Here is a 25,977-nt window from a genome sequence, read left to right as displayed (position 1 = left end):
TTTTTTTTGAAAATTTATTTGAGAGAGATCAAATAATACATCCTCAGGAAACAGGAAGAGTATGGGAACGTGTAAATGAAAATCAATGGGTGTGTATAAAATTAATAATGAATACAGTTTCTTGTGCCTAGTATGCTTCCAGTATATAAGTAAGACTCTAACTATTTTCTGGTTCTATAACATCTGAACCATAAAATCAGAAAGCAGAGCACTCTGTACCCTATAATGAATCCCAGCATCACACCCAAGTTGCTCCACTTCTGTGATTCTCTCAAACCCTGTTGCTTTAAGAACCCTTCTCCATACATCTTACATTTGCCCCCTTCAAATTGTATACATTTTCTTCTCCCTCCCTCCCCTCCGTATTGATTAATCATAAAACACTCGTACGGGTACTTGAATAAACTCAGGTAGTGCATGAAAATCCAGTATCTTGGTATATTCTCTTTCGATATGAAATATCCAGAAAACAAGAAGAATGAACCCATTAACCCCGAAATCACTGAGGTTCCCATGATAAAATTAGGCACCAGAGCACTGAAACAGGCTGTGAATGAGTTCGACATGAGGATAACCATCCAAACCACCAGGCTGAAATACATGAATCCGTCTGCATTTCGTCTTAAACCCACAAGCCAGTACACGGGAGTAGTGTACAGAAGAGCTATCATTAAAAGAAACGGAATGAAGATGAGGGTGTTTGATATGACATACGAAGATACTCGGTAAGCTCCTCTCGAGGTCTCTCTCATGAAAATTCTCCTCTCCTGCAAGAATATCGGGAGGCCTTCTGTTGTCGATGACAACAAGAAAGTGAGACTAAATGCGAAAAATCCAATTCGAGCCTGTAATGCAAGGTTACCTTGATCATTTGCAACATTGATGAAGATGGTTCCTAGTATTATTCCTGTAAACAAGGCTTGTATGATCCTTGTGAAGAATAGTTGTTTCGTTCTGAATATATTTTTGAAAAATCTCTCCCCCAGAATTTGAATCTCCTCCAAGTGAGAATTTGGGCTTGCGACAGATTTATGCTCTTCAGCTCTGTTTGCGTGGAAGAGAGAGCTCATATCATAATCATGTTCACTTTCTTGAAGATCTTCTTGTTTCTTGAGCAAAATTTGATTGCTGAAATCATCTGAAGTTTGTATGACTAAGCTGCTAGTGACATCAATTGCAAATTCAAGAACATTGATATGTGGAGGAATGAAATGACCAACAAACTTGAGCCTATCTTCAAGGAGTTTCAGTGAGCCATTATGTAAAACAAATCCATTTGATAGCAGAAGAAGTCTGTCCAAGAGCTCAAGAATCCAAAAACCAGGTTGATGTATAGTTAAAAGAATCGTCTTACCTTGTTGAACCACCATCGCTTTGAGAAGACTCACAACATGAAGAGCTGATGCTGAATCCAAACCAGAAGTTGGTTCATCAATCAACACAACAGCTGGATTATGGACTAATTCAACTCCAATGGAAACTCTGCGCCTTTCGCCACCAGAAATCCCGTTATTAGATCCTTCCCCAATTCTTGTTCCAGCAACATGATCTAATCCAAGTTCTCTCATTAGTACTGTTACTCTAGTTCCAGCTTCTTTTCTCCCCCCAGGTAGCCTTAACAGAGCACTATACATGAGAGTTTCTTCCACAGTTAATAGTGGAAATAACGCATCATCTTGGGTCACGAATCCAGATAGTTTCCGGAAACTCTTAGCATCTGCAGGAACACCATTGATGAGAACTTTTCCAGAGATCTTACTTGGAGCTATTTTCCCACCAAGGATTTCTAACAATGATGTTTTCCCTGCCCCGCTTGGACCAGCTATCGCGGTGATCTCCCCGGGCCTAGCTTCACAATATACATCCTTCAAAATGTACTTGGGACATGTATTCTGAGACCTCCAACAAGATGAAAAGCTGAAATCAGCATACAAGCTATGAAATGAGTATGATAATTTCTTGGCTTCTATTGTATATGGGAGGACACCCCGTCCATTAGAAACCGGGTGTTTTACCGGAAGTTCCATGGAGAAAGAAGACGGAATAGAGCAAAAGGGATATATTGTGATAGTTGTAAAGAAAATGATAACAAGAGGGTAGAAGATGAGCTAACACACCAAAGTTGGTTCTTTGCATGTATTATGAAGAATGCATCAAGTGTTTTGCAGGGGGCTTTGTGTGGTGTGGTGGTTCTAGAATGAAATGAGAAATGTTTGGTGGAGATTTGGCATGGGTTGAGATCTAAGAAAACAAAGCAAGGGTGAATGTTTCGTTTCTTGTGGAGATGTGTTTGTATTACTGGTGAACGGCATGTTGACCATGCAGGGTTAAGGGTTGGTATTGGTTGCGTTACCATCTTCCTGGCACCTCTACACACAAACACACCAATACTATATACTAGTACACATTTGACCCATTCGCTTATTTAAAGGATATAATACTCATTTTTTTTTATTTCAGAGTTTCACAAATTAATTATTTTTATTTTTCGCGTTTCCGTTCTTATTTACTTCCACCTAAATCGAAAACTTTTATCTAACTAAATTTAGGCATGTGCATTTTTCATGTCCTGATGGACCCTAATCTGATTCCACCTTGTTTTAATTGGAAAATCGAGAATTTTATTTGGGAATCAGGGGACCTCAAATCATATAGTACATATATAATGTTCAAGATTAATATCTTATATTTGTAAATATGTGCAATTTGAAATAATCGTTCTATTTTATTAATTAAATTGTTACATATTATAATATAATTAATTATAATAATTATGATTTTATCTTTATTTTTGTTATAAAATATATATACTCGGATTGGTGATTAAAATATGATATAAAATAAAGAAAAATATGATATAAATATATTAAATTAATTTTAATCAAAAGTATATTAAAATATATAATATATTTTATAAAAAATTAAATTTTCATGATTTCTTACCAATAGATATTCCAGTTAATCAGTTATCGTTCGTAGTTTAAGACCCTATTCGGGGGTCGGAATGTGTTCGGAGACGAAACTCTCCAGTCGTGATACCAAATGTGTAATACATGGCTGCATATTATTTATTACGTTAGTTCCCCAGCTCATGCCTGATTATAATATATTATTAAATATTAAAATATATTTAATATTGTATTTTATTCGTTTCTACACATTTCATGTCTTGTATGAAAAACACAGAAAAATTTATGTACTTCGTGTCATGTTGTTTATTTTTTCATGTCATGTTCATATATATATTTCATATATTTCAGGTATACGAATTTATTTAGTGTTGTGTTTGTATTTGAATACCAAATACACGTCACAAAAAGTACACGACCCGAATCCTCAGGCACTATTAGTGTAAGTGGAGTTTATAATAAAGAGAGAGAGAGAATCAGTAAAAGCTATTAATAATAATTTAATACGACATGGAGATAAAAAAATGTTAAAGATAAACCAGAAATTGATGTCCAGTGTCTCAAAATAGGCACTATTAGTTTCTTAAAATAATCACAGCTCTATATTTAACATATTTAAACAATCGTATTTCAAACAGCTCAAAACAGACCAAGCAAAATCCAACCAAAGTATTATTATGTCCTAATTGAGTTATACTTGCAAATTACAATTACTTTTCAACTTATTTCAAAAGGTTGCTTGCTAGGTTAAACATACTGGGCCCTTTGGGATAATTTAAAAATTAAATTTATGTTTATAATTCTTCAGCCCTAAAATTGTGTTTACCACTATAAAGTATCCACCCATTCATGGGTTTTTACTGGCGGCTATATACATATATTGTAGTATGAAAATTGAGACATAATGTAGTCTAATCAGAGATATCGAAACTGCAGTTTGCAATTTGAAACCAGAGTTCTTTAAAAATACTTGAGCTACATATATTACATCAGAATGATCACCACAGAATCATAATATAAGATAGAAACTCATCAATGATTTTACAAGTCTAAAAATAATCAGAGCACAGGAGAACATATCAAGATCATTAGTTAGTCAATTAGTACGTCATTGGTTGTCTGGTTCCTGCCTTGAAGAGTACATTTTTGCTTTTAAATGACTAGCATGAACAAGGAAGTAAAATGCTTTTCATGACAGTTATTTTGTCCTGCATTGCATGACAATATAACTTGTTAGCATTGAGTACCTTATTTATCATTCCAGCAGGTAGGCTATGGCCCCGTGATGATGCTATGCTGTAGCTTAAGGACTGAACTCCTTAAACACCTACACAATTTTATTGATAAACAAATCTAAGAATGCTAGACAAATGGAATAGGAAGTTGAGGACAAAACGATGTCATAAATATTACGTAAACAGACAAGACGAAGACGTCCCTTACCAAATATTCCCTAGAAAACTGACTGAACTAAAGGGGACCTTTGTGTTACAGGAAAAGTTGGGGATAGAGTCTCAGGCTATCATATGATGCACAGTTGTTTTACCATAATTCAGTGTAAGAATATACTAGTCCAACCCTGGGAGTCTACCCACTATTAATATAAGCTCCTATAACATATACAACGATTATCCTTATTTTTCAGATAAACTATAGTCCAAAACATTCCCCAACATGCCATACAAGACGAAGACGTCCCTTACCGGGGATCGATGAAAATCCAAGAATGCTAAATATTCATCTAAGAGCTCCAGGTAGATTCTCAATTCTCAATTAGGCTTGCCAAAATTGTTGTTTGACAACTTAATCATATATTGCTCTAAAAACTCCGACTATAATATGAATTTTCTTCCTTGCCTTGGGAATGTTTGTCCACTGCATGTAGCCTAATACAGGAGCCTTCAGTATATTGATAGCCCGATTTATGAGGATGTATTACAGAAAATGAATTATAACACTTGTAAGTACAGAAGAAATACAAGTTTTATAATAAGGATCTACTTTTTACTCTAGAACCTTTTTGTTACTGTAGAGTTTAAAATTTAAGATACTGTAATTTAATTCTAACCAATGTTTGTTTATCAAAACGAGTAATTTATTATTTATTTATCAAAACAATTTAATGAAATAAGTTGGTAACCTAGACAAGATAGTTGAAAAGAATGATCACCTTACCTTTCGTTCATCAATTGTATTAGTTTGCAGCAAATCATGGAGATCAATCTCACTCATCATCTGATCTCTGACTAGATAGACAAATTGAAGATGAATTTGTCAGAGTTCTTTTGTTCTTCACAGCTCGGATCTGGTCTGCAAGTGAAACTTCCTTGTGTATCTGATCTCTCTTAACTGACTCCAAATCAATTTTTTCCCAAGACCGGTGATCTTGATTGGTCAACTGACCGGCGGTGGATTTTCTCCTGTGCATCTATAGACAGGCAAGTGCTAAAATATAAGAAGTAGGCTGCTAACAAGGTGAGTACAAAATAAAAAGCTCGCCTGCGTAGAATGCTTCAAAGTCAAGATGCATGATTTTTGTTACAAATCCTTAAAGAACATATGATTTAATTCAGTTCAAACATAGTTATTAAAAGTTGGCAAAAATAGAAGAGAAAATAATTGTCAATAAAGGCGCAAATTTAGAAATATCGAAATCATCTACATTATTTCACTGTTCAGCATTTTGCATTTATATAGAAAAGGCCTATGAAAGTTATATTCTTTAGAAAGAAAGAAAAACCTTAGCCAGATTTTCATGCATTGAGACGCAACAGAAGCTTTTATTCACTCCACCTTCCCAGCAACCAAATTAACATTCCGAATTTTATAGACTAATTAAATTGGGGATGAATTTGACAAGAGGAAATAATTATTTGTGTTGAGGTGTTCCGTTTTACCTTTATCAATCTTTCCTTTAGTCTTAATTCTTGAGCAACAGCCAACTCCTCTATTTCTTCTTTCGACTTCTTGTGTGTTTTTCTCTTTTTGTCACCCTTAAAATTTGCCTTCTCCTGTACGTCTCTCTTTTCCGCAAGCCTTATCAGCTTCTCTGCTTTTGCCTGTGCTTTTCTCTGACTGCGTATGCGTCCCATCTCCTTTGCAGTTACCTTGTCCACTGCCCGCTGACGCTGTTCTAAAGCTATCTCACGTTTAATCTTCTCATAGCTATTCCAGTCAAGTTCTTCTTCGCCACTTCCACCTAGCTTAGCAGCCTCTGCAATACGGGAAGCCCATGCTAAGAACAATTTTTCCCCAGCCATTCTCTCCTTAAATCGCTCATCCCAAAGCCGTCTAATCGATGAGCGTATTCTATCCTTTGTTTGGTCACTGCAAAAGAAAAAATTATTTCCTGAAAAGTAATCTTTGCATTCTGATCTTGACATTCAGGCACTTTTCCATGAGTACAATGAGATTTTAAATCAAACTCCCACTAAAATTTAACTAGCATGTGTTACGACTACTAACCCTGTAATCAGTGCACAATCCAGGAAATTTCCATAAGGGTGTACAGTATCCATACAGTAGAAATAGTAAATATTGATTATATTAGGTACATGTTATCTGGACTTAATTTTGGTACTTCAATATAAAGTAATGATTATTATATTATACTTGCAGACTATTTTTATGGAAGTGGGTTATATTTCCAACTAAAATTTTATCACTGGATCCTTCCTCCTAGTGCATCGATCTGCCTCTACCTATTTACACCTAGAGAGCGACATGAAATGAAATAATCTCATCAGAGCCAAGTTAATGACATGGGTGTGGGTGTGACATGACAAGGCTAAAATAGGAAGATTAGTATACGAGTGGGGATGTATAAGTGCCAAATTTAGGGCACGGAGGTACATTTCGTATCTTGATTGTTAATGTTGCCAAACTTCAAAGGGCCATTATGTCATTTTAATCATAGTCTCTATACTTTTAAAATCTATAAGAGTACTCCTGATAGTTTTATGAAGCTTTACAAAGAAACCATTGTTACCTTAAATCTTCAAGTCATAAACACATTATATTCATCATAGAAAAACTAAAAATATATATATAAAAGCCTAATTATCTCTTTCTTAAAGAATCTCTACATTTTAAAAAATTAACATTAATTGAAGTATTCCTGATAGCTGTACAGAGTCCTTTTATCTAAAAATGAGGATATACTTGTCACTCGGAGAAAGGTATTCACAATATCAAGTTATAGTTGTTGACCTGTAAAACTCCAACCATTGGCTACCCCATAAACAACCAAAATATAAAAGCCTTATTCCCCAGAATCCACACCCCTCACAGTATGCCACTCCCCTCTTACCCTGAACCTCAAGTAGGGGTGTAAATTGATCTGCACTATCCCGTACTGACTTATATCCAACTCGAATATATTGCAATGGTTCAAGTACATTATATTTTCAGCACATAAGTAACTACTAACTAATCATTTTATTATTTCTTAAAATCATTTTATTATTTCTTAGAATAAATGATAATAATTTATATAGTTCAAATAAAAACAATACTATCTCCGTCCCTCTCATTTCTTTACAGTTTTCTAACATTATTTGGCACGCATTTCAAAGGTGCATACAAATATAGTTTCATAACTTTTTTTAATTTATTTTTTTTGTATCAATAAATATTATATTTTTATTCAGAAAAAAAGTTTAAAATAATTTGTGAAACTACATTTAATAGGAGCCTTAAAATGTATGTCAGGCCCCCATCCCCAAGATAAACTACCAGGGGGGAGGGGGCAGAGGGAGTACTTAGTACTAGTGGATCATATTTGACTCATATTAGGTGGATCATAAAATACCTAGTTAGAAAAAAAAAAAGAATTATGGTACCAGCTCAAATTCGGTTTAAATCCAAGCCTTAATACTCGAGATCAATCTATATCGGAATAATATGATACTAGACCACAGTTGTACACATTAAAAATAAAAAGATTCAATACTTGAGTATAAAGGATGTCGCTTATGCCCCGATCATTTTACACCCATACTCAAGCATTACATAAAAACAATGTCCAAGTTAGAGAGGCTAATAGGTTATCACAATATGGCAATATAACATCATCACCTTGTACTACATAGTGAGAACAAAGTATACCTATGAGTTCGTGGAGATTCAGCCATCTTTTCTTTGACCTGATTCAATCAGATATGAAAGAAACAAAATGTGAGAAAGAAAGAAAATGATAATAATAATAATAATAATAATAATAGCAAAGTCAGAAATTTATAATATGAACATGTAACTAATAGAGACTGATAAAGCTGGTAAGATAAAACACAAGTATCATAAAGGGATATGCATGATAAGATTCCATAATTATTTTCTTCAAAATTCCCATTTGAAAATATAACCAAGCCCAATCAACATATGAAAGAGAAATAGCCACTTAGCCAATATAAAGTTGTCAAACTGAAATAAGACTATATTTCTAGAATGTATTTAAGACAATTATAATAGAAACAGATAATAACTGACAGATTCTTACATGACTTCACCTTGGGGTCTCTCATGGCTGCTCTTGTTCTCTCCCTGATCAGCGCACGAGTTTCTGGTTCAAAAGATGAAACCATAATCCCACAACTGAGAGACAGCTCTGACGATAACATAAAGGATTATATATACTGTATTACCTGCACTATGTTTTTTCCCCTTGTTCCACGGCACTTTCCCTTTGTTAGCCAATCCAATCCTTCTCCTTCTTAAAAGTTCTGGATCATCTTCAAAATCGAAGTCATCAAAACAGCTAAAGTGGGTTTCTTCTTCGCTTTTAGTTTCCCCCTCCGAAGACTTCCCACCAAACTGTGGCTCACAAGTTTGTGTTGCATGCCATACATCCCTCAGACAAAAATTTCTGGTCAATGCTCTATATGAGTGTCCTCCAATGAAAGAGGTAAAAGAGGTTATTGAGGGAGGCATGTTCCTTATAACAGATATCCCACATTTAAGTAATTTTGTGTTTGATTGATATATTGAGCATTCCACCATATAACCCATTTGCGGAAACTGAGATGTATTAGGCACACCGCTGATAGGTGCATAAGCAAAAGACAATCCCCTGAAGAAGTTCAAAAAGGCGTTATCATCATAGCTTTTCAGAGAAACACAATTTCCCTGACAAAAAAAGTTCAAGTATGAGGGTGTTTGGTTCATGGTCAATAAGCTTCTCAAAGCTATGTGTTGGTGTTTATATTAGCAATTTTGTTCTATAGAATGGGAACCTCAATCCCACTCGGTGGATAAATCATCCTTACACACCCCTTGTGATGCCCATTCCCATACCCCCATTTCCGTTCCCGATTATCACTCCCACCCACCAAACCCTAAATACAATCAAAAATGTGGTTTCCACTTGAGTGTAGCTGAACACAAATACATCACAAAAGTACAATAACATATGGAGCATTACAAATATGTGAAGCCGAGGGTCTTTCCGGAAACAACCTCCCTTCTACAATTATAAGTAAGGTCTGCAAAAATCTTACTCTCTATACAAGGGATATTAGCAACAAAGCACAAAATAGTGTACGCGGTGAGCTACTACAATATACACCAACAAAAAGCCTAACAATCTCAAAAATTAAACCTGAAGTTTGTAAAATCAGTCTAAATTTATAAAAAGATAAAATGGGCATAAAATTAGGAGAAAGAGATGCTTACAGATCAGGGATTAACATTCTGAGAGAGATAAATGATGGAGTGAGATATGTAAGCTCTGCGATTAAGGTCAATTTGTGAAATGTAGATGATGAAGATACATAAATATACACAAAGTACTGGAGGGCAACACAGATAACCAAGGAGATAAGAGTGTCTGCGTTTGTGGCAGATTTTTTTCACAACCACCTTAGTAGGTTTTAATGTTTTATTCGGTATCTTATTACGGAAAAAATAATATTTTTCGTCATATAATTTATCGTCTTTTCTCAACAATAATTTTTTTTATTTTTACACATTAATGTTTGGTCAGGTTTTAATCTTTCACTCACTAACATAGGTATTGCATTTACAATATAATAAAAGAAAAATGCTAAATATGAATATGAATTAGGATTTTTGGGATTCGAATTGTTTTTGAATTGATCCAAAATAAATTTGAAATATTTGGATCCATAGAATTAATTATATATGTACAATATAAAATATTACATTATAATATATAGATTTAAGTTAATCTGTTTCTCTAAAACTAACTCGTCCATACGTTCTTCGACTTTAACTATTTTTATAATGAGATTAGTGTTCTCATTTTAAAGCTAATATACTATTGGGTAGTTTATACATCTCATGTCCTAGTTCATTTATAATCTTTTTATAATCAGCAAAAGACATGTCATCAAAAAAATTGTCAAAAGATACCCGATGAGATGGAGTTTTTTCTGTCGTGTTTGTCATGAGTGCATATGTGTAGTAATTCTGGACAAGCTCTTAACAAAGTCGATGTCATCCCAGCCTTTTCCTCAAAATTGTAGACTCTTTCATTACCCATCATCGCTTCCTACTTTGCTTTCAGCTTTTTATTCTCTTTCTTCAAATCCTCATATGAATTCTTCTTCTCATATGAGGTGGTTTTTCTTTGACAGGAGCCGTCTTGGATTTCCTGCATTTTGTTGCAAAGTGTCGTAGGTTATTGCGGTTGTAGCGTCTTATCTTTCTTTTGTCGATCATGTTTGGTTTAAAACTATTGCTACAACTTGAGCCAGACCCTGATCTTGAATAATCATTTTTGTCTTGAAATTTGCTTTCAGATGCTTTCTTGTACTAGGGATTCTTTCTGAAATTAATGTGCTTGACGATATCAATCATATATTATCTTTCTCTGTTCAAGTCACATCTCAAATGTCTTCAATTTCTCGTACAATTTTTCAAGAGACATTGTCTTGAAGTCATTTCTTTCACAGATGGATTTAGTCTTGTTGACTAGATATGGTGGCACCACAAAATGTGAACTTTCTGTTAATCTCCCTTTTGGGGATATATCCTACCATGTAGAGTCAGTTCATTCAACAATAGTATAAACCTCTTATAGATTTGTGAAATAAATTTACCAGGTGGGAGATTTAAAAGTCCATATCTGGAGATCAGCAGATCGTACTGGTTCCCCTTTACCTCTTCAGTACCTTCCATTAACACCTCTACAACATCCTACTTTTGCTTTGCAATTTTCAAGCTCAATATATGATGTTTATTCGTTGCTTTTGCAATAAGGAGTTGCAGATTATTGTCATGAGCCACATATTCCTTGCTTTTGCAGCAGCAAAGAGGATACTACGATATGTCAAAGGAACAAAATGTTATAGGCTACTCTACAGGTCAAAATGAGATAGTAAGCTGGTAGGTTATACGGATTGTGATTGGGAAGGTTGTATGGATGATAGAAAAAGTACTACTGACTATATGTTTAGTCTCGGCACAAAACCATCTCATGGTCATTAAGGAAGCAAAAAACAGTTACCTTATCCTCTGCAGAAACATAATATGTGGCAACTACAAGTACAACTTGCGAAGTAATATGATTAAAGAGAATTCTAGTAGATATGCAACAACGAGTGGATGGATATACTGACAAAAAACCTTGTTTTTCACGGTCGAACAAAACATATTGAAATATATCATCACTTTATTTGAGAACTTGTTGAAGATAGTGACCTGAAAATTTCACATTGCAATACTGGAGAACAACTAGGGTATGTTTTTACGAAACCACTGTTAGTTGATAAGTTTAATTGCTTTCGATATTTGCTTGGAGTCAAGAATTTACCAGATTAGGGGGTAGTGTTGAATATTAATCTAGAAAAATCTTGAAAATTTCACAATTTTACAATTTTACAATAAGTTGAAAAGTCAAGAGTCTCGGAGTCTTTAGAAGTCTAAGTTCATTTATTCTTATGAGATTGTTAATTAGCTATCTAGAATGATCCTAGTCACCTATAGACTAAGTGTTCTAATCTGTTTTGTATCTCAGAAAAAATCAATGAGATATATATTTTATACTAGCTTATAACCCGTGCAATGCACGGGCGGTTAACATATTTGTTATTTTATTATATATATTTTAAAGTTACCTAATTTTATTGTAAAAATAAAATTATGATAGAATAACATGGTTTAATAAATTTTTTACTTAACAGTTGGATAAATTCTTCATACTTAAGTCCGTCAAATGGCTAATTAAAAAGTAGGTCGAACATATATATTTTAATGAGAATGTTAAAATATTTTCTTTTACATGTTATAATTTAAGGTGGCCTATAAACTCAGATATAAACTAACCAATCAACCTTTGATATTTAGTTATTAATAATTAATAATATGGTATAAAACATACGCATGAACCAAATACCTCCCCATCATACTAACCTAAATTTAATGTTTTGGTTTAATTGATAATAAAAAATATACTATAACATGTTATAAATTTAAGAGCTCCGTGGGTCGAATACCAAACGATTCACCAAACTCAACTAACTGACCAACCAAGTGAATTTTTATTTTTGGCTTTAATAGTGTAATAATATATAGTATATGACAGATTTGTAATATTTCTTTTAATATGAGATCATTAGAGTATTTAAAAATAATGTTATTAATGTATTTTGGTTGAATAATATCACATGTTATTTATTAATAATTATATTTAATGATATTATATTTTTATATATATGGCGCCCGTGTTGATTGTAAAAACTCGATTTTTTTAGTTAGAAAATCTAAAAAAGATAAAGCATTTTGATTAAAAAGACAATTACTATGTTGCTCGATATTATTTTAGAAGATTGATTTTTTTATCTAAAAAATATATAAAAGATAATTTATTTTAGTTAAAAAGAATAATTGGTTATATATATAGATAGGCCCGTACTTCGGCCTAAGTACCGACCGCCCGACCAATATAATAATACTCCCTCTATTTTTTATTATTTGACTTTTAGACTTTTGGCACACATCTTTACGTATAAATATGTCGCCCATGTCCGTATTAATTGTAAAAGATTAATTTTTTAGTTGGAAAATTTATAAAAAGATAATATATTTTAGTTAAAAAAGTAATTACCATGTTTCTCAATGTTATTTTAGAAGATTAAGTTTTTTAGTCAAAAATATAAAAAAGTAATATATTTTAATTAAAAGGATTATCTGGTTATATAGATAGGCACGTACTATGGCCCAAATTAAAAAAAATAATTGGTTATATAGATAGACCCAGAATAATTGGTTATATAGATAGGTCCGTATTTTGACCCAAGTGCTGACCTACCAAATTTTTAATATTTCAGTTTTAAAAGGATTATTATTAATTGGTTATATAGATAGGCCCGTATTTTGGCCCAAATTAAAAAGAATAATTATTTATATAAATAGGCCCAGAAAAATTGGTTATATAGATAGGCCCGTATTTTGGCCCAAGTACCGACCGACCGACCAAACTTTTAATGTTTCGGCTTTAATAGTATAGTATAGATGCGGTACAGCGGTAGTATCCTTCAATATATTCATTTTTGTATCTAAAACCATCACGGAGAAGCCCAAATTTATAGAGGAAAAATGTTTCTGAGATTTTTCTCAAAAAATCGTGTGACAGAGTAAATGCCTATGTTGCATCTACTTTTGACAATATCAGGAAGTGCGATAATCCTGTAAAAGATGTCCATACAAAATCTCATTCCATGTATCAGGAACTCCTGGCAAACACCAGTGAATGCAATCAGCATATGTTTTAGGATCTGATCTTTGTTCTCTTGTTAGAAGCTTTCCTTTACGCTCACCATACACTGATGTATGACCATCTTTTCGAAACTCCGATAATTGAGTAATGTTTAGCAATCTCACATTGACCTTTAACTTTCCTAAAACATTTTTGATTGTTCCCATGATATCAAGATTGGAACCAGTCCCCCAGTATGGCTTTTCGATCGGACGTGTCTCGTTGAAGCAATTTCCATCTGTCCCAGCTTCCCATTCCCAGCTCCTGTAAATGAAAAAGTTATCTCTACTTTGCAACAATATTCAAGTTAAACAACAATTATAAATGAGCACGGTTGGATAGCTAAGTGGTTAAGAGCTTAACAATTATAAACAATGAGTTCAACTAGGTGATAGTTTTTACCACAAATGTGTGGGGGACATGCTCATGAAAAAGACTTTTTGAGTGATTGGGCTGATGCTCTTTTCAATCCAATTTGCCCAAGTTTGCATTGCCAATTTGTATGCAGTGGTCACATTATATTCGCCGACTTTGTATGGAAATCCATATCTGAGGAACACAGAGTAAAGCAAGAAATGAGATGCATCAAACCTGAAAATTTGATCTTGAATGAACTGTTTAACCAAAAAATGAAGTTATCACGGGCCATGCAAGATCAGATAAAGGATGATAAATTTATTAAATACGAGGCTTACGTTGCATTGATCAAAGGTTTATACATCCACCATACATAACTCTCGAATACCAGAATATCAACACCTTCCCACTGTTTGCTATGATTATCAATGCTATCAAGCTTGACAAATCTTTTGAGTACAGTGTGATTTGTTGCATGATCTGAATTGGATTCTACTAAGAATGGAGCCCAGTAGTATTCAATTGATGCATTATATTCCTACAAGAAACACCTCTGTTTATCAGTAATATGATCTCCAGGAACTGTAACATCTATAAATATGAAAAATACTTTTTTATATACATCAGTTAATTAGTGACTACTCTAATTGAAGGATAATCAAGCACATTACCTCAGCTCTAAAAATTTTCCGAGGTGGAATTCTGACAAGCGACTTCTTTCCATCAGCAATTACTGATTGTACTAGACAGACCATTGAGTCAAACATGCCTCTTTGAATCGAGTCTCCAACAAACATCAGCCTTTTGTTCCTCAGCATCTCCAACAACTTCAAGGCATTAAACCTTTAAAACAAACTACAGGTCTTTAGGTAGTATGCGCTATGATATAGCCTAAAAGTTGTTTTACCAATAACAATTCATGGAAGAGACAGTTTCATCAAAATCAGAGTTATAATTACTCTATGTTGTACTTGTACCCTACTTACCTGAAAGTCGCAGGACATGCTCAGAACCCTTTTCGGGAGTCTTTTGAACTAGGTACGTGTACGGTTTTATATGTCATCACACTTTTACACCTCTAGTTAAGTCTACCAGAGTATGTCTAGATATCGTAATTACCTTGGCAAGTTGCAAGCAGAAGGCTGCCACCTCCAATTCTGATACTCAGAATCAGTTCTGCCATTTCTTTTGCAGGTGACTTGTTTAACCAAATAAGAGCAACTGTCTTCAGTATAATGTGGAGCAGATACATTGTCCCATATCCATTTACCTTCGAAAACATTGCAGCCATCAGGAATGACTTCTTCATCAGACACCATGATCGGAAGCTTCACAACTCTGCTGTGATGTGATCCCAGAAGATCAAGGATACTAACATTTCCTCTGCTCTTCAAACTTTCAAACACGACTCGAACCATGCCTAGTACAAGAAGAGATGTCAATGCAACAGGAAATATGAGCTGCCCGAGCCTGCGATCAGGTGGAGCTTGTGTTGTCATTGTGTTCCAAATGGTGGATGATGCAGCAGAAGAAACTGAATCTTGAAGTTTGTCTGTCTATGCACTCATTTTTAACACAACTTTATCTTTCTTGTTTGTTTCTTGATTATATGGATGAAATGGCTTGTGTTTGAAGCATCTACAAAAGAAAATTGGGTGAGAGGAAGCATTTGTAATGACTGTCTTTGTCATGTAACTGCTGGTTGGTGGTATCTAGCCTTGGCATGCATCATTTTCTGCTCAACTTAAACATTTTTTTTTATGAAACTAGAATTTGCTTCATAATCATATTCTAAGTAATCAATAAGCTCTTTATCGGTTTAGGGTTTTTAAAAATATTTTATTTTTAAAATAATTGTAAATCATGATTTTTCTAGTCTTTTTTTTGGCAAAATATGGAGTTGCACCTTGCAACTAGAATCAACTTCAAATTTAAATAATTAATTTAGGATTAAAATTAATTATTAATAGATTATTACTAGGAAATTTGGGCACGAAAATAAGCGGTGACAAGTAAGATGAAGCATTTGATTTAGCAAAAAATAAATAAAAATGAAGCATTTGTCAAAAGCAAAGATCCATTTATGCATATCATCAAAAATCTCCTGGAGATCTGTAGTAACAAAGAAAAAGGTAAGAAAGTAAATCATTTACAGAGCTACTTTAGTTAGTACAACTTAACAGAAAAAACAGATACCAGAGCTTTCTACAATATCTAGCCTAACTGCCATGTCATAGTCAACTGAGATTGTGGGTAAAAAATGTGTTTTTTCTCCCCGACGAATTTCATTTTTGACAGAGTTGAAAAGTAGTTCTGAGAGAGTATCGTTATTCTGTCATTGATCACGACCATCCAAAAATGTAGTCGAGGACATAGACTAACACCAAGGAGAGCGGATAAAGCATGAAAGCTATCGAAGTTGTCCAAAGAGGAAAAGTTGTGCTGATGCTACCCAACAAACCCATCACAATGCAAACAATGATAATAACCAAAACTTCAGAAGAGAAGTCCCATTCCAGTCCTCTAACATAAACAAGTGCCAAGAAGACCGACAGGCACAGAATGTTGTTCATGGTTGCCGCTCCATATATCTGCAAGACCACAGCAACAATTTCAAGTCATCAGGAAAAATTTGATGATTCTGCCATGGCTGTAAGAACAAAAATATCCTTCTTGCCCAAGAGGGAATCAGGTATGTAAACTATAATAATAATATACTGGAAGTTTGATTTAAGTATGGTCTTAATTATCTCAATTTTACATTAATCACCTCTTGACTGAGGCTAATAACATATACAAAGACCCTCAAACATCCAAGACTGCATTCTTATTAGTATTGTCAATTTATAGTTTACTGGATTTTACAAGTCGGTGCAGTTGAAATTTTAAAGTGGAACTTCATCAAAGAATGGATCTAGATGACATCAAAGATGATAACACAATTTCCATAATGACTATTTGGGGAGTATGTGCCACGATTCATGAGCTAGTTCATATAACACAGATTATTTTTTGTTTACTTGGGCCTGAATACTTCATGCATTTCTACTGTTACTTTACTGTGTTGGACAGTAAAACTTAGCTTTTCTGTTAGCATTTCAAATTTGAACAAGATTATTTAGATGTGATCATTCCGAGTACAAAGCTTGAAATGCATATAAAAAAAAAAGTCCTGATTTCGCAATTTCAATTTCTAAAATATTTACTAGCCAGACCAGTGGAATCCTAAAAATAATTTGTCAGGTATTGAAATAAATTATGCAGCTAGCGGCAAGTGAGATTAGAACAGATAGACTCGGGGTTACTAGATATACTAAATCAATGAAGAAACAAACCTCAGAAAAAGTTAAGGATGCAGATCTCAGCTTTTTTCTGCTAGCAAATATAACTGCTGATACTGCTTCACTGGCATTAGTTGCTAGGGGAAGAGCAATGAATGATATAAAGAACGAAGGAATACTCGTGGCACTGGAGAAATTGTCAACAGCATCTACCAGAGGATCAGCAAAAACAGCTGCAAGAACAGTCCCAAGCATCAACAGTAGTATAGCTTTAGTGGTTGTCCACTTAGGGTTTTCTATAACCTCAACAGCTTCATCACTTTGTTCCCCTAAAAGACCATATTCCCTCTTTGTTTGCTGGCACCAAAGAATTTAAAGATCATACTCTAATGTAGCTAATACAGTTCCGGTGAAAACTAGAAGAAATATGTGTGTGTGTGTAATTTGTGATGAAACATCACGAACCTCGTGATAGTCGTTCAGATACTTGATTGTTTCAGAATTAGTCACAGTAGAGGAAGCCTTTGACTTCTTTACATCATTAAGCCATTCTGCAATCCCATCGATGAACTCGGGTAAATCAACTTGATTATCAGCAGACTTGTCAAAATCTTTCATTAGTTTAGCCACAGCATCATCATGATTCAGATTTATTTGATCAAATTGAATTCCTAAAATTAAGGCTCTTAGTTCAGAAGCTGTAAGATATCCATCACCGTCCAGGTCCATTTGCTCAAAAAGCCTGAAAAAAGTCAGTTACACATGCACCGATTTATAAAAAGAAAATGGGAAGACTATAAAGAGCTGCTAATAGCAAAAAGTACAAACACAAACTTTTTTATGAATTCTGTATCTGGCGTGCCCTGATCAGTTGACAGTCTCCCGACTGCACTCTTTAGAATTCCATATTTTACATGCTTATAATTTGTATAAGCAAGCTTTCTGCTCTGAATCCAAGGCTGAAATACCTGCATGATGATATTTGGAGTAACATCAACCCCATTAGAATGGAGCTTAAGACTTGACATGACAAAACTAAACCAGGCTAATTAACAATTGGGTAAATAGGCTAAGTTGGTCACTGTACGATAAGTCAACTTTTGACTGAATGATAGGGCATACGAGGAGGTGAAAAATTAAAAGTCTAAAAAAAAATCATAGATAAGCTTCGCTGACAAAAGATAATCATTGTCTTTGATAGGTAGGTTGATCTTGCTCTTCTTACAACATAAGCACATCAAATATAAAGTCCACCTAAATTAATATACAAGTGGAATTGACAAGGAAATTGTATACTTTAGTTAACCTCTTAAAAGTTGCATTAGTTGCTTTAAAAATTACTTGACATAGTTTTGAAAACAAAGATGGAAGAGTGCTTCTAGAAGAGGCAAAAGCAGCTTATGTCCTGCCCAAAGTTAACATATATTGCAAAATATATGCATTAATATATAGGCATGCTGGCAGAAGGGAAAAACACACACACATAAATATATACTGGCAATTACTTATAGGAAAAAGCATTAAAATAGTTGTTAATTTTGTCAAGTTACCTGATACATGCAATACGAAACTAGTAGCAAGACGGAGATAACAAGCGCAATCAAGACTGCTAAGTGCCTTCCTGCAGTTGAGTGCAAAACTTGTGGAACTTGTACAACTACGAAAGGAATCAGTGATACAATCATTATCATTGCGGCATAACTTGTCCAAATATCAGTACTGACACCGGAACCTGCAATGGCAGAGTCACTATTTTGTCATATAATTTCCAAAAAAAAGGATTTTCAAATATTGAAGTGGTAATAAAGTGGTTAGTATAACAAAATTTTATAAACCATAAATGGGGCTATCTTTGAGGCTAGTCTAATCAGCAACTGGGCAGGAAAATCAAAAACCAATACAAAGCCAGCGGTACAATTCTAATGTTGTGTTTGGTTGGGGTGAATGAAAATGGAGGGAATGAAATGAAATTTGAATTATAATTCAGTTGAATGTATAATAATTTCATTCCTTCCAGCATTCCATTCCTATCACCCTTAACTAGAGCTCAAACCCTCCATTTTCGGAAGGTATGATCCATTCCTCATCATACCTATTTTCTACCCAAATTTTATCATACAAAATTTACACTCACTCATTTTTTTCGAAGTCCTCCCTCCTATACTCTATTATTTCCATTTATTTTTACTCATCCCATTCCATTCCACTCCATTCATCCCAACCAAACACAACATAAGAGTACCGCCAATAACGAGCGAAATGTGAGAAACATATACAAGAGACTTTTTTGTATATGCAAACGTCAAGCTTTATATGATTTCTAAAAGTTGTGCATCAAGTTTATATGATTTACCTATTTATATGTAATGAATGTTGTTGAAGAAATGAAGAATACAAAGTTCTGTTGGGGCCTCTCACTGACACCTTAAGTTTTTGATGAACTGATTAATTAACATGGTATCAGAGCTCAGTTTAGGAGGGGACTTGAGTTCGATTCTCTCTATCCACATTTATTTAGTTTAAATATTTATTGGTATTGGTAATTGTAATGGTATTGGCATATGTTTGTTGTTCAATCATACAATTGAAGAGGAGTCTTGAAGAACGTTGGTCATTCCTAAATGAAATGTAAGAAATCTAAACAATATAACTATGCAAGAAATAGGGTGTGTAATTCCAAATAATATATTTAGTATGTGATGATTGTATGTGGAGTGTTGTCATGTATAAGTAAAGCAATATAATTTTCTGTATGAAATAAAGAACCACAAAAGTAAATGAAAAAGAAAAGTTTCGAGTTGATAAATGATATCATCAAATGCCAACTGTTCAATCTTATATTCTTTATATAGCTGCCAACTGCCAGACTCTGTAAGAGCACTTGAAAATAATATCAGGCCAGTATATCACTTTCTAGTTTCTAGAGTGAATCCAGAGGGGTTTAAGAGGGCAGCAGTTATTATGATAATATTTCTAAGCAGGTTGAGCAATTTTTTAGTACTAAGAAATTAACTCAAATGCAATTTAATGTTCAATGCAACGGGATTTCACAGAGTGCAGAGACAAACCACTTAAGCTAAATCCCTTGGTATCTTTTCCGTCTATAGCAACAGAATTTTCTATGTCGCATTTGCCAACAATGACACAGGTTCCCCATATGACAGTGAGAAGCATAACAGTGGATCCAGCTAGCAACCCCATTCCAACCGAAACCTGACTTTGAGCAGTTGTGACACTTCCAGATAATCCAGAGACTGAAAAGTAATGACATTGATCAGATAGAATGAAAAAATTATACGCAGAAAATGCTTTCAATATTTGCAAAAATTTACCAAAATTGCAGGGTACCTAATTGTAGTCATGCGAATATATGGAGTAAAAGACATTCGACTTTTACTCAAATAAACCATAAAGTCAAATAGACTAACAACCAAAGAAATTAGAGAAAACACTACAATTTAGAAACACAAATTGACTTTTATAGATCTAATTCTTTTAAATAAAATGAATCTTGAAAAGAAAAGAGAATTCAGAAAACAAAGTCAACTGATGTTGCCAAAGCCTTAATAGGCAGTAACTCAATAAGCCTAGTTTAAGCTCACAGAGGTTGGATGTACCTCCATTAGCTTGCTATGAAGAAGCTATATGGGGCATTCTTATACAAAATTTGGATGGAGCCTCCTTTTCCAAGAAAAAAATAAAATAGTTTATTTACTTGTGAAATGAAACCTCAACACCAAAGAATAAAATAATTTCCTTAACAAACTGCGACAAAGTACAAGGGATAAGGATAAGAAGGACATGTTATGTAAGGTCCCCTTGTTGCCTTTTCTTGTTTTAGACTTTTCATTCATTATCACTCAACTTTACCATTTTGAAATAACCTATACATTGTTTGAATTAGAAAGGTTAAATTAGAAGCAAAGCTAAGAAAACATGCACTCCAAAAATCTCAAACTACCAGGTCAAGATAGTACTCTTTCCGTTCCATCTTTTCTTCGTCGCACTCGAAACCCAACTTTTATTCAATTCTAATAAATAAAGTATATATTACCAAAAATTTTCAAAAAAATTAACATAAAATTTATCATATTAATTTAACATGGACAACCTATTCGAGACAAAAGACATAAATAACTCGAACAGACGAAGTGATCGGAGTTACCAAGATATTTTATGATATTAATTTAATGTGGACAACCTGTTCGAAACTCGAACATTTTAAACTCGAAAAGAGGGAGGGAGGGAGCGGAGTTACCTAAAATGAGCAGAGCATCGGGAAGTGCGCCGAGAACGGGAAGAAAAAGTCCGCCAATGATCCCCGGGCCTAGAATATCCAACAAAAGCTCACTTCCGTCGGAAAGATAAGTAGCTCCAACATACATGAGATATCCATACACAATTATAAGAAACAAGTTCCCCAGCCCCGTGTCTGTGCACGGCATGAATCCATACGTCTGCTCACAAACCGAACCTTCTTCTTCTCCTTGTACTTGACCCACATTTTCAATCCGAGAGGCTCCGTCGGAAACGAGATCTGAAGCAATTCTTCTGGCAGAGACTTGAGGAACAAGAACTAGGCTTGATATCAAGGCCAGGAGAATAAGCTTTTTACTGGACATGATTGTTTATACGCAACGCACAGTGTGGATAAGTGTTGACGTTTTTATATGCGAGTGCATCGAGATATATTAAAATGGTTGATTTATAGTTACACGTCTTACTCAACTGCTTGTAGTTTATTTTAAGACACGAGAGAAGAAGAGAGTACAGTGGAACTGTGTGTGTCCGCGCGTATCAGTGTATGAACCGTGTGTCCGTGTTGTACTTAGGCGCGTTTATTTTTTGAGATTTAAAACCAGGATTCATTTTAAACTTTTATGAGCAAGTCCAACAGTGTCCTAGTGATTGCCTTATAAATCATCAATATACTTATATAAAGGAGAAGCGAGAAGCGTGTAGGTGGCGTCTCTCACATCGCTCCGTTCTATTTTTCTAATTTTCTGGAATTTTTGGATGAAAAATATCAAAAATTAGAACTATCTTTTTTAGTTTCAGGTATATTAGAAACAAGTTTCTGAATCTCTGATTTTGTTTCAAATTATTTATGGAATATATTAGCTTGAAAGTTTTAATCTGATTTTGTTTCAGATTATTTAATTATGGGAAAGACAAATTATTTATGGAATATAGTAGTTTGAAAGTTTTAATCTGATTTTGTTTCAGATTATTTAATTATGGAAAAGAGTAGCACACAAGTCTCTATGTACCTATAAATATCCCGTAGGGTTTTACATCATCTAAACACAACCTCCTCTTTCTCAATGCCACAAACCTACCTCTCTTTCTGGTGATAGTTCTCTTACTCGATTTTAATCAATTTTTAAAGTAGAAGCGAGGGGGCGTGTATGTGGCGCCTCTCACATCCCTCTGTTCCACTTTTTAATTTTTTGGAATTTTTGGATTAAAAATATCAAAAATTTGAACTACTTTTTTTAATTTCGGGTATATTAGAAGTAAATTTCAGAATATAATTTTATACTTTTTATAGACAGCCACAAAATTATTTTATTCTCCAAATATTAATATTAAATTATTAATATAATTTTTATAGGCCGCCGCAACGCGCGGCTTCTCAACTAGTATTATAAAATATAGTGTCCTAATAGTTTAGAACATCACTTTTGTACATCTACTCCAATAATGTGTCTTATCTTGATACCCTATTACTAAAATATTAATATATTTGAATACAATTATATGTAAGACAAGTGTGAAAAGGAGTGAAAAAGGAGAGAAGTGAACATTTTTTTTTTGCCACGAGAGAAGTGAATATTTTATAAATGAAAATAGTTTAAGACAAGCTAGTAGTGCCTTAAAAATGAGGCACATATTGTGTGTCCTAGTGTTTTAAGGCACCACTCAGACACTGTTGGATTGCATTTTTACCCTAAGTGCCTTAAATACTAGTTTAGGACATCATTTTAAGGCACGGTTGACTTGCTCTAAGTCGAAACGACTACGTAATTCAGAATAATATTTAGAGATGGAATTTATTTTACTTTTATGATTTTATTGATTATATTAATATCAGTTCAGTTCTATATTATATAGTTTATTAATTTTGTTTTTATTATTATATTTTTAATAATACATAAATATTTAAATAAATAATTTAAACATAATCCTTATCATATCAAGTCACCTAACGAATTAATTTAAGCCTAGTCCAGTGGGCAATTAATTTAATTTGTATGGTATGGATCACCACCCCGACGACTTTAGACTTTGGAGCTGCTTATTCTCTGGTTCTCTTTTTGAATTCTAGTCCATTTGTAATTATTATATTCCTTAGCGTGTATCGCCGGCCCCGCGTTTTATGTCTACGTATTTCGTACACTTCTAACAACCATATCAACGGTATTCTAGCTAGGGGCGTGCATTCGGTTCGGTTAACCGAAAACCGAACCGAAAAACCGAAATAATTTCGGTTCGGTTAACCGAATTTTAAATTCCGGTTCGGTTTTCGGTAGCCAAATTTTGATATTTCGGTTTTTCGGTTATTCGGTTTTTAAACCTCGGTTAACCGAAAACCGAATGGTTAACCGATTTTTCATATATTTTATAAAAAAATTAATATTTTTAATTAATAATATAAATATTCTTATAAGTATAGGCATGTTTCTACTGAAAGTCTGAGAGTATATGACCTAAATCTAAATTCCTAAGCAGAGCCCAGTTCATTAACTACAGATAAGCATAGGCGATTACTATCTTACTCATTAGCTTCCTGCTGCTCAAAGCCTCCAGGCTCCAGGTATATATTCTTGTATCGATTAAGAGTAAAGTCTTTAGATTACAGAGTGAAGACTAAAGACTGAAATCTTACCTGCTTGGCTGCTTGCTTGTCTGTTGCTATTTTATTTTTAACTTTGACAGCAAATTTTGGTTTTTCATACACTATTTAAGAAATTCGGTTTATAATTTCGGTTTTCGGTTTTAACCGAAATTTAAAATTCGGTTCGGTTAAAAACCGAATTTAATTCGGTTCGGTATTCGGTAGAGATTTTATATACAATTCGGTTTCGGTTAACCGAAAAAAAATTCGGTTTCGGTTTCGGTTAACCGAATGCACAGCCCTAATTCTAGCGGTAAGTCTGCGCTTCTTATGCTTTTTTATTCGGATTCTGGCGTGTATGATCATGAGCACATGTTAATATAATATTTATTAATTCTCATCTTATGAATAATAATGGCTCTATGTGTAAAAAATTTTATTAATTAAAATTTCCATTTAACTAAAATAAGTGATGACATCTTATATATACGAAAATTTTTGCCACTTAAAATGCTCCGACTAACTAAAAATTAATTGTTTGTGTGTGCTCGTTACCACACAATAGAAAAACTTTTATAAATTTCTTTTCATAAATAATTACGCTACATTCACGTTTGTATATAATCTAAAAATCTTACAAGATAAATCACATATATTATTAATTTTTCTTACTCTTTGATTGTATGTATTACGAAATATGATCATTTTGAAAATATTACAAATAAAAAAATTGGACGAAACCATATACACATCTTAAAACTCTGTATTCATAACTCATACAAATATTGATTAACACTGTAAAGATGTACAAATTACAATGGCTTTATTTTTCTAATTTTTTAGTAACACCGATCGTATGACGACAAGTGATTCCCGATTAATCAGACTATATTTATTATATACACTGTGCTGACTGCTGAGTGACCAATAAATTATTACATACTTAACATTATTACTCCGACACCAGCAGAGTACCACGATGTAAACGCAAATTGTGACTTAAATTTTTGTTATCGGAAATGGCAATATTCCATATTTTGTACACAATTCTTGACTTACTTTATTGGAAAAGCTAGAGTAACGAGCCGCACTAAACTCAATTATGTTACTCCCTCCGTTTCATAATAAATGTCCACTTTTGAATAAATTACGCATATTAAAGAAAACTAATTTTCTTAAAAAACATTCATTTATTATTATATTTATTGCATTGACGAAGTACTCCCTCCGTTTCAATTTACATGTCCACTTTGAGAAAAAAAATTTGTTTCAAATTACTTGTCCACTTCAACTTTCAATGCAAAATCATATTTCCAAAGTCAATTCTAGTCCACATATCTCTCATTTATATTTCCTAGATCAATCTCACTCCACATATTTTGATCATTTAATACAATTAATTAGTGAACATCTACTTTTCTTAAACTGTGTGAATTTTTCAAAGTGGACATCTAATTCGAAACGGAGGGAGTATAATATATGGTAGATTTTTGATCTAGAAAAAATAATTTAATAAGATTTGTTATAAACCTCATCTTGGAAATACAAATTTTGACTACATTTCATTGAAAGTGGAAATTGATAAGTAATTTGAAACATTTTTTTATCCTCAATAATGGACATGTAATATGAAACCGAGGGAGTATTTAATGAAAGACACTACCACCATTCCTCTTGTTAAATTAACTTCAATTTGCTTTCTAAATTTATCAAACTTTTGTTTTCATAAATGTATCGCAAGTTCCTTTGTGATGAAGGAACTGATGACAATTGATCTAGTGATTCTGTCACGTATTTGAAACCCCCACACACTCGTGTTCTGAATATTTGTGTTATTGGTCATTCTCTTTAAAACGGGAGCACTCTGATTTTAACGAA

The 25,977-nt window shown here is 33.6% G+C and overlaps 4 protein-coding genes across 7 annotated transcripts; all 4 read right to left on the bottom strand.

Annotated features, from left to right (window-relative positions):
• Window positions 1-72: 72 nt before the first annotated feature.
• LOC108223839 (ABC transporter G family member 10) lies at window positions 73-2,164 on the bottom strand. Its single transcript, XM_017398275.2, has one exon. It carries the CDS (start codon window positions 2,025-2,027, stop codon window positions 162-164), a length of 1,866 nt encoding a protein of 621 aa, XP_017253764.1. The 5' UTR covers window positions 2,028-2,164; the 3' UTR covers window positions 73-161.
• Window positions 2,165-3,831: 1,667 nt separating this feature from the next.
• On the bottom strand, window positions 3,832-9,750 carry LOC108224065 (uncharacterized). Of its 4 annotated transcripts, none has more exons than XR_010292261.1 (7): window positions 9,579-9,745; window positions 8,552-9,032; window positions 8,417-8,469; window positions 8,016-8,053; window positions 5,807-6,236; window positions 5,080-5,337; window positions 3,832-4,236 (listed from the first exon to the last, which is right to left on the bottom strand). XR_010292261.1 is itself a non-coding variant. In XM_017398614.2 (7 exons), exons 1-6 carry the CDS (start codon window positions 9,593-9,595, stop codon window positions 5,134-5,136), a joined length of 1,167 nt encoding a protein of 388 aa, XP_017254103.1. In that variant the 5' UTR covers window positions 9,596-9,750; the 3' UTR covers window positions 3,832-4,236; window positions 5,085-5,133. The 4 variants fall into 4 exon arrangements, 2 of the variants coding, with proteins under 2 accessions (XP_017254103.1, XP_017254104.1); XM_017398614.2 differs by having other exon boundaries at window positions 5,085-5,337; window positions 8,552-8,976; window positions 9,579-9,750; XM_017398615.2 differs by having other exon boundaries at window positions 5,085-5,337; window positions 9,579-9,719.
• Window positions 9,751-13,406: 3,656 nt separating this feature from the next.
• LOC108222267 (protein trichome birefringence-like 31) lies at window positions 13,407-15,621 on the bottom strand. The gene is made up of 5 exons (XM_017396189.2): window positions 15,100-15,621; window positions 14,652-14,823; window positions 14,319-14,518; window positions 14,026-14,172; window positions 13,407-13,887 (listed from the first exon to the last, which is right to left on the bottom strand). Exons 1-5 carry the CDS (start codon window positions 15,477-15,479, stop codon window positions 13,536-13,538), a joined length of 1,251 nt encoding a protein of 416 aa, XP_017251678.1. The 5' UTR covers window positions 15,480-15,621; the 3' UTR covers window positions 13,407-13,535.
• Window positions 15,622-16,039: 418 nt separating this feature from the next.
• LOC108223362 (sodium/calcium exchanger NCL) lies at window positions 16,040-22,030 on the bottom strand. The gene is made up of 7 exons (XM_017397568.2): window positions 21,520-22,030; window positions 20,330-20,515; window positions 18,812-18,993; window positions 18,096-18,229; window positions 17,727-18,003; window positions 17,316-17,618; window positions 16,040-16,571 (listed from the first exon to the last, which is right to left on the bottom strand). Exons 1-7 carry the CDS (start codon window positions 21,881-21,883, stop codon window positions 16,323-16,325), a joined length of 1,695 nt encoding a protein of 564 aa, XP_017253057.1. The 5' UTR covers window positions 21,884-22,030; the 3' UTR covers window positions 16,040-16,322.
• Window positions 22,031-25,977: the final 3,947 nt, after the last annotated feature.

Source organism: Daucus carota, chromosome 5 (assembly GCF_001625215.2).
Source record: "Daucus carota subsp. sativus chromosome 5, DH1 v3.0, whole genome shotgun sequence".
Classification (NCBI taxonomy): domain Eukaryota; kingdom Viridiplantae; phylum Streptophyta; class Magnoliopsida; order Apiales; family Apiaceae; genus Daucus; species Daucus carota.
Note: the sequence above shows the minus strand (reverse complement) of the source record. Positions and strands in the feature narration are given on the sequence as shown.

Coding starts and splice junctions, on each gene's coding strand:
- LOC108223362 (XM_017397568.2), bottom strand. CDS start 21,883: ATGTCCAGTAAAAAGCTTATTCTCCTGGCCTTGATATCAAGCCTAGTT. Junction 18,994..20,329: donor CAAGGGATTTAGCTTAAGTG/GTTTGTCTCTGC, acceptor CTGCCATTGCAG/GTTCCGGTGTCAGTACTGAT. Junction 16,572..17,315: donor CATCCTTAACTTTTTCTGAG/GTTTGTTTCTTC, acceptor GTGGTCTTGCAG/ATATATGGAGCGGCAACCAT.
- LOC108222267 (XM_017396189.2), bottom strand. CDS start 15,479: ATGACAACACAAGCTCCACCTGATCGCAGGCTCGGGCAGCTCATATTT. Junction 14,519..14,651: donor GGAAAATTTTTAGAGCTGAG/GTAATGTGCTTG, acceptor TGTTTCTTGTAG/GAATATAATGCATCAATTGA. Junction 14,173..14,318: donor AAACCTTTGATCAATGCAAC/GTAAGCCTCGTA, acceptor TGTGTTCCTCAG/ATATGGATTTCCATACAAAG.
- LOC108223839 (XM_017398275.2), bottom strand. CDS start 2,027: ATGGAACTTCCGGTAAAACACCCGGTTTCTAATGGACGGGGTGTCCTC.
- LOC108224065 (XM_017398614.2), bottom strand. Junction 8,470..8,551: donor GGGGAAAAAACATAGTGCAG/GTAATACAGTAT, acceptor CTTTTGAACCAG/AAACTCGTGCGCTGATCAGG. Junction 6,237..8,015: donor GAATCTCCACGAACTCATAG/GTATACTTTGTT, acceptor TTTCTTTTGCAG/TGACCAAACAAAGGATAGAA.